Source organism: Neurospora hispaniola (assembly GCF_033458365.1).
Source record: "Neurospora hispaniola strain FGSC 10403 chromosome Unknown B0T23scaffold_3, whole genome shotgun sequence".
Lineage (NCBI taxonomy): Eukaryota > Fungi > Ascomycota > Sordariomycetes > Sordariales > Sordariaceae > Neurospora > Neurospora hispaniola.
In genome coordinates this window covers 4175529-4187814 of record NW_026944408.1, presented here as the reverse complement: position 1 = coordinate 4187814, position 12286 = coordinate 4175529, and the positions used below count along the sequence as shown (strand labels likewise).

The 12286-nt window shown below is 41.3% G+C and overlaps 1 protein-coding gene across 1 annotated transcript; it reads right to left on the bottom strand.

Moving 5' to 3' along the window:
* Nucleotides 1–2837: 2837 nt before the first annotated feature.
* Nucleotides 2838–4605, bottom strand: B0T23DRAFT_395202 (uncharacterized protein; the record flags this gene model as incomplete). Its single annotated transcript, XM_062838174.1, has 4 exons — nucleotides 2838–3140; nucleotides 3198–4214; nucleotides 4287–4361; nucleotides 4420–4605. The coding sequence occupies 4 exons, from the start codon at nucleotides 4603–4605 to the stop codon at nucleotides 2838–2840; spliced, it is 1581 nt and encodes a 526-aa protein (XP_062694592.1).
* Between the last annotated feature and the right edge of the window lie 7681 nt (nucleotides 4606–12286).

The window sequence follows — 12286 nt, the reverse complement described above, 5'->3', positions numbered from 1 at the left end:
TATCTTGGAAGTCACCTTCCTTTGGGGTACAGGATCCGCTTCTGGTCAAAAAGGTCAGGACCAACCACTACGCAAAAAGAAGGGTACCCTACCAGCACTCCTCCTATCTTACTGCGTACGTCTTCGAGTAACACGAGCACCACATCTTGATCCTATGGAACTTGAAGCGCAGGACCCCACCTCTTGACTGTTGGTCCTGGGTTAAAATCTCGTACGACCTACTGACCCTAATAGCCGCGCGTATTTCGCAACTTCTGAAGTGTCTGGTGTATCAGACCTGTCAGACTTTGCCTTATCTCTTCTTTCCCGTCGTAAAGCACCATCCTGTGACCACTTGCGTATGTATATTTCTTACATCGACTCTACCAGATTCAGGAGGACACTCCAACCTGATGATCCGATGGATACATATTGGGCATGAATATTAAAGGTAACCTCCGTCACCGGAGACCCTGCTTGGAACCGCGCCAACCGACCGAAATCCCAACTTTCGGAAGATGGAGAAAACGGAGTCCACCCGTACGTACCAAGTTACCGGACCGGACCACTTCTTCTTCACCTTCCTGAATGGGTAATCGGTTTTCTGTTAGGCTTACATTCCTTTCAGATAGCGACTCAACCGACGTGTACATCATATAATTGTGCACGTAGGCCTCAAATCAGTTTACATACATACGTACATATCCTCAACTATACGCTGTTAACAGTCTTGAAAACCCAAGAAGGAACAAGTGTATCATGCGCCCAGAAGGTCCGAAGTTCGGCTGGTCCTTGAAGTGGTGGTTGAGAAGTAGAAAGCACATCAACCGTGTCACAAAAAAAGACCTAGTTAAGTACATTTTGATGGGTAGTGGAGAGGAAAGAAAGAAGAAGAAGAAGAAAAAAAAAAAAAAAAAAAACTCCCCTCTTTGCCTCCATCAACATGATCTCTCCACCCACGATCCCCCATCACAATAAGCCTCACTCAAAAAGACAAATGTATGTACAATGCATGCCCTTCCCTCTAACGGGCCTCAACACATTAGGCGATTTCTATCTCCACAAAGCAATATGATATCGTGACCTTGGTGCTGGTGCTTGGTTGTAGCCAGCCAGTAATGACGAAACGACGCTTTTGATTTTGACCCGTACAACCCTTAAACTACCGTACACTCGTTTGATTTGAGACCTCTTGGACCATTTTCCATGTCGTCATTTGATATCCCTCCTTCATGACGAACATCCCAGTCTTTTGATAGTTATTTAATAAAGGGCTTTCGTGTGCTGTCTACGAAGCATTCGTTTCGTAGATCCGTTGGCTTCAGCCAGACGAGGACTTTCATTGTCTGACTTGAAATTTAGTCTGAGAGCTAAATCTGGTAGACTTACTCGTTCTTGTTGGATTAGCTGGTGCAGGTCTAGTCAATTCAAATTTTGATGGAGATGGCGTTCGGGTCTAGGTGGCGCGGGCAGGGAAAGGAAGTGGCGGAGAGAGAGAGCTGTCGAGGGAGGTTATTGGGATTTGTATTATTAGTTGGGCGCTGTGTCTGTCTCTGTGTCTACTCCTATCTCTGTTCTCAGGTCTCACTCCTTGTAGTTCATTTTGCGGTGGGAGGTTGTGGTGGTTGAGGACAACGGAGAGTCTATGTGTCTTGATAACTTCGCCCCATACATACACGTACCACATTGCAATATAGCATGGGGCTCTGGGAGAGTCATGGCGAAGAGTTGGCAGCGGAGGGGATCGGAGTCTGGATGCTGGAAAGAGTTTAAGGGTTTCGAACGGCATATTTCGTGAGGTATAGACTTGGGAGGAGAGTATAAACTACGGAGTATGCTGACAGCGGTCATATTGTGACACTAATCTACATGCTGTTTAGTCTCGGCCTGATGCTTATGATAACAAAGTTTGAGACCTCACAATTTCAGGCCATTTCTTACGCCCACGATCATGAGCTGCATGTGCTCAACATAGACGCCGGCCAAGAAATCTCACCAACAGGCGTAGTTAAGTAGTAGTGTAAGCAGGCTAATCAGGTAAAAAAAAAAAAAAAAAAAAAAAAAAACGCGCCAAAGCCCTATCCATGTTATAAGGGTCAGATATCAGACTAGACTTGAAGCTGAATATTGAAAGGGGAATTGTGGATAGACTCGTCCGGCTTTACCAAACGAAAGGCGTGATTTGGAAAACCACAAGCTCACGATGGCTGGCAGATACTATCTACCTGCTGGCTTGTTGAATCTCCCACCTCTTTTGTTGGGGTCATGACTTGTAGTGGAAGCTTTCAACTGCAGCTGTGACCTGTTAAATAACCTCACGCCATTTCTCCTCTTGGGGATTGATACTGAATGATACGCGCCTACTACTTGACATCTTCCCAAGCATGAGGCCAGAATACAGCAACACAAGACGAAGACGTTCCGGGAAAGCTGAAATGGGAAGAAATGCAAGTGGTGAAGATTTTGTATATGCATGATCGCTCCGAAACTCCAAGCATAAAAACGCAACCAAACACCACACAACCGTATTGGGACCCTGTCCGCCCACACAAAAAAGATAAGAAACAAGCCTGAATATGAATGCGTCGTAGCCCTCTCTTCCTGGCCTATCTCCTCCCAAAAAAATGAAAGTCATTTCCCGTTTATGGTCGCGGCAATCATTCCCACCGAAGACGAATTTTGTGCCTCCTTTTGTCTTCAGGTCTTTTCCTAACCTTCCAAACAACTCCAGCCCATCCGCAAGCGAGAGGAACAACCATATATATCGTTTGATAAATTTTATCAATCATCACACTGGGCAATGCGACGAGTTCTTAGGCAATATCGACTGTGACCTTCTGGTCAACCCTTCACGCCACCTAGGCGGTAGGGGTTTGAGCAGTAGGGGCACGGCCACGGTTGGCTCCGCCGCGGCCACGAGACTGGCCACCGAATCCACCGCGGCCGCCGCTCTGGCTGCCAGAGCGACCACCCTCGAAGCCACCACGGCCACGTCCAGCAGCGCCGCCACGGTTAGCGGAACCGTAGTTGCTACCACCGAAGGCGGTAGACTTGGGGCGACGCTGCTCAACAACAATGTTCTCGCCGTTGACGGTGTGGGGGTTGGCGGCAACGGCGGCATTGTAACCGGCTTGGGTCTTGAATTCAACGAAAGCGCAGTTCTAAGAGGTTGTTAATTCCCATTCATATCAGCGAATAGCAGAAGCGATGTAACATACCTTGGTGCGATTGATGTCAAAGTAGACGAGCTCGCCGAAGCTGCTCAAGAGACCCTTGAGGTCCTCTTCCTTGACCTTTTCCGTGACATACTTGATATAGGCCATAGCGGTCTCCTTCTCGGCGCCGGCGATGGTGGACTGGGGACGACTTTGGCGCTTGGTCTCGGCGGTTTGCCACTCGTTGGCCTGCTCCTTGGGGGCGGCAGCGGTCTCGGCAGCCTGAGGAGCAGCGGCGGGCTGCTGAGCGGCCGCAGGGGCAGCGGCGCGGGTCTGGGCAGGAACCGCAGGAGTAGCGGCCTTGGTCAGAGGAACGACAGGCTTGGGGCCGGCGGCAACAGCGACCAGGTTGGCCCAAGTCTTGGGCTTGGGAGGCTCCTTGGGCTTCTCGGGCTCGGCAGCAGGGGGAGCAGCCGCGCGAGGAGCAGCAGCAGGGGCAGGAGTGGGTGTAGGGGCCTTGGGCTCCTCAGGCTTCTTAACTTCCTCCTCGGTGATCTCCTCAACAATCTTCTCCGGCTCGGCAGTCTGCTCGGGGGCAGCCTCTGGCTCAGGCTGCTTGGCCTCCTCGACAGGCTCAGGGACGGCCTCGACGGGAGCAGCGGGCGTCTCCTCCTCAGCAGCCTCCTCAAGCTTCTGGTCAACAGCGCTGGCATCAAGCTCGGCAGCCTCCGGCTCGGGCTGCTTGGCCTCCTCGACAGGTTCAGGGGCGGCCTCGACAGGAGCCTCAGGCTGAGCGGGAGTCTCCTCCTCAGGAGCAGCAGCAGCCTCCTGGGCGGGCTCCTCGACCTCCTCTTCACCCTCCTCCTTGATGTAGCGGAGCATGTCGTTCAGAACGAAGTAGCCAGAGGGCTGCTGGGCAAGGACGAAGGTCTGGACGAACTTCTTGGGCTCGGCGCCCTTGTTGGAGGTTTCGCCGATGACCTGGATAACGATGTTGTCGCCGGAGCCTTGCGAATCGACATTCGAGATGCGGACCTTGCAGTCCTGGAAATCGAGTCCCTTGATGCGCTCCTGGATGCCCTGTACTTGGGAGTCAGCATGTGATGACATGTGGGGCCAGTAGGGGAAGGGGTAGGAGCGAAGACGACTCACCTGTCTGCCATAGGAAACGGAGGAGACCTCGGCCTCCTGACCGTAGACGAACTGGGACTTCTTGCCGTAGAAGAGCTGCAAAACAGTAAGCCATAGCTCAGTATGAGCTCAAGGTGGGATCAATTGGACGCACATGAAGCTTCTCGGGGTTCTTGCTCAGAGTGGTGTAGTATTGCTCGACGAAGTACCAGCCGACCTCATCCTTGGGCAGGGTCTGGTTCTGGGTCTGGGAAGTGGTGGAAGCAGTGGCGGGGGCCTCGGTTGTCGAGCTGGGCGCTGCGTACTGGTCGCTGTGATTAACATTACCGTTTGTTGCCATGATTGCGGTGGTTTTCGTAACGCCAAGAAGAGAGTTGATGGATGTGGATGTGAGTGCGGTGTCGTGGAATGGCGTAGATGGCAGGATGAATGCCAGAAGTAGGCGCGTGTCGAGGGAAAAAGCTGCCGATTTAACGTGGACGACCAGCAGAGTGGGGCAACCAAGAGTGGAGATCTGAGCTCAACCTGGGGCAAACGTCAGTCTGCTCTGTGACAACATCCCGGGACCTTGACTAGGTAGACAGCTTGACAGAGGGGCTAGCTTCTTACCTCGTGCTTGTGCGAACTTGGGGAAGCGGATTACTTGCTGCGGCGGTTGAGGATGAGGTGTGAAGAAAAAAAGGATATTGTGCGGGGGCGGCCACACAAGAAGTCAGAAAAATTATTGGTGGCGGGGGGTAAGTAGAAAACTGCCTGGCGAAGGAAAAAGCACCTTGTCCTCCTCAGCGATGGCTGTTGTTCTTGTACACTACGTACTAGGTGTAAGTCTGGCGGAATGGAGAGAAACGCGTTGGCACTGGGGACTGGGTAGAGGTATTCGTGGGTTGGGAAAGAGGGAATTGTGAAGAGGTCAGTCGTGAATAATACGATGGCACCAGTTTGTGGTTATGCAGTGCAGTGGTCCTGGTCTGTTAAGGGCAAATGTGATCTCAAGCTGCAGTGGTGGCAGCAACGAACAGAAAACTTTATGGTTTGGGTTGCGGTGTTGCCGCCGCCCGCATTTGGGGAACCTTCCCGTCCTCTGAAATGGTAGAGAGCCCCACATCCAATCCAAGCTCACCCAATTCGGAAGTAACCGTGGGCGTGAGGATGAAGGGGACGGACTGTTGCTATTGGCAGGCAACGGGTACGTACCTCTCTCTCTCTACTTGAGAACCTTCCACTTCTCATCGCCTTTGCTCCCGACCTCAGCTCCTTCCATCTTGCACATGGAGCGACGGACATTTGGCCATCATCGAGCAAGATGAACGGGCCGAGCCCAATGTCTCAAGTGGTGGAAGGCTACATCTAGGCTTTTGTCCGGATGATAAGCTCACACTCACAACAGCAGCCGCTTCCAACTTCTTCCATCACCATCATGGAAACTACACCTACCTATTCGGTGGCATTTACGTCTTATCTTTGCTGAGAATGTCAGGTTTCTCTTGAGATGCTTTGGCCTGAACCACGAATTATCCTCGATCCCACCAGACGACTCAGGCTTGACGCAACAAGGCCTACTTGTATCCGTCAGAGATATATACGGCTTTGTTGATCCCATGACACAAACTGGATGCCAAGTTCGAAGCGACTTGAGCTTGAATCCGTGTTCGAGACGGATAAAAAAAAAAAAAAAATTCAGACGGCTTCCGGAAAGACGGGAGAGAGGCACTGTATATCAACTTGGGCTTTTCCTAGCGGGCGAGACACGTCGATCAAGTGTAGCCAAAAGGTGTTTGGTTTCATATATGGCATACAGGGAGTGTACCAGTGTACTTCCCGGGCAGATCTCATTGCGCTATATATCTACTTTTCCGCCATTGAACCCTTGACAAGCATCAAGTTCCTCCCATAAATGAAATTGAAATCCGCTTCCATTTGACAAGGAACACTGTTGTTATGCCACTGCGTACTCCCCGTGCCTGCTTGGGACTCCTACCAGTTTGTCGATATCAAATTGCTAACAGTCATGTCAGTTCCCACCATCAACCCATTTCTTAACACTCTGCGTTATTAGCAGGCAGATTGTGTCCTAAAGGGTTGAGGCGCGCGCTAGACATCTGGATTCCGGGATATCATGGAAAAGGGCTGTAGCATCAGGGGTAGTGGGGGACTTGCCCCTTAATCCCCTGCCCAGCCACCAGACGCTGTACCTACACAACCCCCGGATGGCCGCAATAGAATAGGACATCTTCTGGTGTCGATTATTACGCTTAGAACCCACTCACACCTGCAGGGGCAGACACCCTTACTAGTCAGCTTTTCTTTCCTTGTCCTTATGGCGGACTATAGCTCGTGCTGTGCATATATAACTCGAAATGGTTAAGGTTCACGCGTTCATTCTTTCCTCTTCTTGGTAGTATCTTGGATGCGAAGTTCGTATTCGTGTTGTGAAAAAAAATTGGGGTAGGTAAGATAAGATGTAGATAAGGATATTGATAAGATAAGAGTGGTAATAAATAATAAGGATAAGATTTTGAGAAGATAAGAGGTGGAGTAGGTAAGATAAGATGTAGATAAGGATATTGATAAGATAAGAGTGGTGATGAATGATAAGGATAAGATTTTGAGAAGATAAGAGGTGGAGAGAGGTTGGTGAAGATGGTGAAAGAAGGGAGGTATATAGATAAGATAAGTGATAAAACTTTTCAATAGTTGTAGTGTAGTGGTTAATATGCTGGCTACTTGGTGTTGAGGTTATGGGTTCGATTTACGTTATGGCTTTTTTTTTTATTCTTTTTTTTAAAATGTATTTAGATTTTTATTATTTTAGAGTTATATATAAGTATATTACAATTATATTCCTTTTTCGTATACTTTGTTTTTTACTAAATTATATAAAATATTAAAAAAAAAGCTGTATAAGTTTGTAATGTAAATTCTTTTAATAATAATAAACAATAGCTTAAAAAGTTTTAATAAATAAACTTTCTTCCTTATTTTTATATACTTCCAATCTATATTACTTACTTTTATATAAAAGTACTTAAAGAAGTTTATAATATTTTATATATTTATATAGCTATAGAAAAGCTCGCCAACTTGGCCGAGAGAAAGTGCCTTACCTACCCTATATTCAAATTAATTATTATACTACTTATATATATAAAGAAAGCTGGCCAACTTGGCCGAGAGAAAGTGCCTTACCTACCCTGCATTCAAATTAACTACTATACTACTTATATATATAAAGAAAGCTAGCCAACTTGGCCGGGAGAAAGTGCCTTACCTACCCTACATTCCCTACCCTATATTTAAATAAACTACTATACTACTTATATATATAAGAAAAGCTAGCCAACTTAGCCGAGAGAAAGTGCCTTACCTACCCTGCATTCAAATTAACTACTATACTACTTATATATATAAAGAAAGCTAGCTAACTTGGCCGGGAGAAAGTGCCTTACCTACCCTGCATTCCCTACCCTGTATTTAAATAAATTACTATACTACTTATATATATAAAAAAAGCTGGCCAACTTGGCCGAGAGAAAGTGCCTTACCTACCTTGCATTCCCTACCCTACATTTAAATGAACTACTATACTACTTATATATATAAGAAAAGCTAGCCAACTTAGCCGAGAGAAAGTGCCTTACCTACCCTATATTCAAATTAATTATTATATTACTTATATATATAAGAAAAACTGGCTAATTTAGCTAAGAGAAAGTGCCTTACCTACCTTATATTCGAAATTAGTATTTTATTTATTAGTAAAAGTAGTTAATATAGTTAAAGAAATAGTTTCTTACTTACCTAGTACTTATTTTAAAAAGGTTTTATAGTAGGGTTGAGTTTGGTGGCTGTAAATCGATTTTTAAAATTTCCTATACTAAATAATTTTATAGGAATTGAAAAGTCGCGATTTAACTCGTTTACCTGTACCTTCCCCAAACCCGAGGTTGTAGGGTATATAAGAGAAGGTAAGAGCGACCGGTTAAGGTAAGAGCGACTAGTTAAGGTAAGAGCGACTAGTTAAGGCAGGCGCGACTGTGTATAGGGTTGCTTAGTAGGATTCTTATAGAAGGTTATACGCTTGTGGCTGTCTATGACCGTATATAAGAGGGTTCTTATAGAGGGTTATATACCTGTAGCTGGGTTTGCGACCGTATATAAAGTTGTTTAGTAGGATTCTTATAGAGGGTTATGCGCCTGTAGCCGTCTACGACCGTATATAGGGGGGTTCTTACAAAGGGTTATATACCTATAGTTGGGTTTGCGACCGTGTATAAGGTCGCTTAGTAGGATTTTTACAAAGAGTTATACGCCTGTGGCCGTTTATGACTGTATATAGGGGGGTTCTTATAGAGGGTTATATGCTTATAGCCAGGTTTGCGACTGTGTATAGGGTTATTTAGTAGGATTCTTATAGAGGGTTATATACTTATAGTTAGGTTTACAACTGTATATAGGGTCGCTTAGTAGGATTCTTATAGAGGGTTATATACTTGTAGCCGGGTTTGTAACCGTATATAGGGTCGCTTAGTAGGATTCTTACAAAGGGTTATACGCTTATAGCCATCTACAACCGTATATAGGGGGGTTCTTACAGAGGGTTATATACCTATAGTTAAGTATATAGCTATATATAGAGCTAAAGTACTATTACGAAAGAGCTGTTTGGGTTTTCCTAAGCACTTTTTTATAGAATTTGAATTAAATTTAAATAATATTAGGCTTATATACTAATAAATTCAAATTAATTCTATATTTTATTAGGGGGCTATTAGGGCTTTTAGGCCTAAGCACCCTTAAATGGAATATTATCCTCGGTTTTAAATCTTAAGTATAGTAATATATAGATTATTAAAATTTTAATTAATACCCTATAATATACTAGGCGTAGGAGGAATGTTTATTTTAATATGAAAACTAATTTATACCGTTGAACAATAATAATACCACAATTTCCTCTATTATTTTTAAATAATAGAGCGTCCTTATTAAATGTCCTAATCTAATAGTAGTGGGTTAATTTATATAAGAGTGCTATAATTTGATTTATTAACTAACCTACGTGGGAATTTTTAGGGTTGGCTTGTTCAATACTACTTTTAATTATAATTTAGGGACATTTGGGGGTATAAGTATTTAATAAATAGAGGTAAAAATCTAATTTATTAGAAATTAACTATTGCGAAAGCATTTACCAAGGATGTTTTTATTAATTAAGAGTAGTAAACTATTATAAAAATATTTATTTAAAATATATTTATTAATAATTAGAGCAACGGGAAATAGTCCGATAGGGAATATAAAGAGTATCTTACAAAGGAAACTTAATTTTATTTTTTAAAGTAATTTAGCGCGTAGTTACCCTACGGTCTACTAGGGTATTAATACTTTATACACTCAAACCCCCTTAGCTTTAATTAGATTCTATTTAATTAATAATCTAAAAAGAATCGTTTTATACTAAGGAATACCCTATAAGTATTAACGGTTAGCCTATCGATTTAGAGTATAATTAATAACTATATTAGACCGTTATTAGAGACCGTTGTAGTTAGCCTATCGATTTGGAATATAATTAACAACTATATTAGACCGCTATTAGAGACCGTTGTAGTTGGCCTATTGATTTGGAATATAGTTAATAATTATATTAAACTGCTATTAGATTTTTTAGGTGGAATAAAGACTGTTATTGGATAAAATAAATAATTATTTTAGAACTTACAATTCTAGTCTTATTAACGAATAGACTAGAATTGTAAAATCTAATTTAACTAGGGATTAACTTTTTAAAACCTAGATTTATCGACGGGTAGTAAAGGGTTTAAAAAAATTAATCCCTTAATTTAACCTATTTCTACCTTGTTACTTTAGGGGTACTTGTATCCCTAGAATAAATTTCTAATTATTATTTTTATATATTTTGCGCTATTGGGTTTTTATCTTACTAGGGGTTCTTTCTAGTAAGGTTTTTTCCTAAATATAATTAACCTATTTCTACCTTATTACTTTAGGGGTACTTATATCCTTAAAATGAACTTCTAACTATTATTTTTATATATTTTGCGCTACTAGGTTTTTATCCTACTAGGGGTTTTCTCTAGTAGGGTTTTTTTCTAAATGTAAGTAGTTTTTTAATAAAAAGCGTATCCTAGTTACTACGTTAGTATATTAAAAAATTTCGAACCTAGAGGGAGTAGGAGGGTAGTTCCCCTGCGCTGTTAAAATAATAGTTTGCGAATTATTACTTAACGGTGCGGGGGGTTACTAATACCCCTATAAAAAGTTAAATATTTATATTTATATAAGTTATTTTATTTTTACTTTATTATTATTTTTTTATAATTATACTTTTTATTTAAATTTTTTTTACTATTATATTTTTTTACTATAATTACTTCTTTTTATTATTGCTTCTTTATTATTATTTATTTCTATTTATAGTTCTTTATTATTTCTTTATTATTATTTTCTTAATACTCTTTTATATCAAAATATTTTTCAAATTGTATTTTTTTTTCTTTATTATTATTATTCTTACTTTCTCTTATTTAAAAGATTTTAATACTAATATTTAATATCTATAGGTAATAAAAATACTACGTAAGATTTTACTTTAAATTGGGTAGGCGGGACCGGAAGTTTGGAGTTAGGGTTAGCCGGGTAGTAAGTAATAGAACTATAGCCGGCCGGGCAGTAAGTCGCCGGTTTGAATCCGGTATAGGTCTTTCTTTTTTATGTTTTTTCTATTACTATCTTCTAATAATAGTTTTATACTTCCTAGAAACGGCTTAATATCTTTTAAAAATAGTAAAGAAGATGAGATTAAGAAATTTAAGAAGAAATTCGGTAAATTTAAAAATTAAGAAGTAAAAATATTATAATAGATTACGGGGAAGTTATAAATAGCGTAATAACGATCCTATTAATAGTAATAGCGATAGTAACGAATACGGTTCGGATTCCGAAGTGTCCGACTTAAGTAATAAGGAAAATTTTAACCCTAAAGCCGGCGAAGAGAAAAAGCTATTAATAATACTAATTATCAACGGAAAGGTGTGTTTTCTAATGTTTCGGGTCCTCGAAACTTTAATACAAAGTTTATTAAATTTATTTATATACTATTAAGTACTACTTAGGAGCGAACCTTCTAATACTATCTTCCTACAGTAGCGTCCTAATAAACTTCGCTAAATCTACTAAACTATTACTCGAGACTTTCTATAGAGAGGTAATAATTCGAATTTAATAACGTACAAACAATTACTATAGGATTAATATATTATATTAGTAACTCTAAGCCTATTACTAAAAGGTTTCTAAATTATTCGATATATTGAATGCTATTGTTCAAGAACAACAGGGTACCAACAATAGCGTAATTAACTTGACCGAGGCCTAAGTTCGAATTTTATTAGGGTTTAACCCCCCTAAATTCTAATAGTAATTAAGGGAGAGTTTAATTAGAAATATACTAAATTTATTAGCGTAGGTCTATATACCGATAGTACTAACGTGCAAAAAAAACTCGTTAGAAAATATTTACAAATTCTCAAAGCTATTATCGCGCTAAAGGTAAATAAGAAGGATATCCAAGTCCTAGTCGACGAACTTCTGTAGAAAAGGGAGTTTATCTTTACTATTTAAATAACTAAGGTTTAGCGAAATATTTACCGAGAATACTTAGAAATTATATAGCGGAATAAGGGAAATAACCTTTATTGTACCGCCTATACTTAAGTTCGGTATATTTTTAGTTAAACTCTCCTATACTATTTATATTGTATAGAGCTTTTATGGATTAAAAAGTTCTGGTTTACAATAGAATAATATTGAGAACTAAATAAATAAATAGTTTAAATTTCAATTTAATTAAACTTGGAAAGCTTTAAACGGATTACTTCGCCTATAGTTAAAACCCTCCCTTATTAACCTAAGGTACCAAATATTAACCTCCTCTATACGTACTAAATTAGCGCTATATAATTGAATAGTCTATTACTAAAATTCGTAGAAGCGGTTTA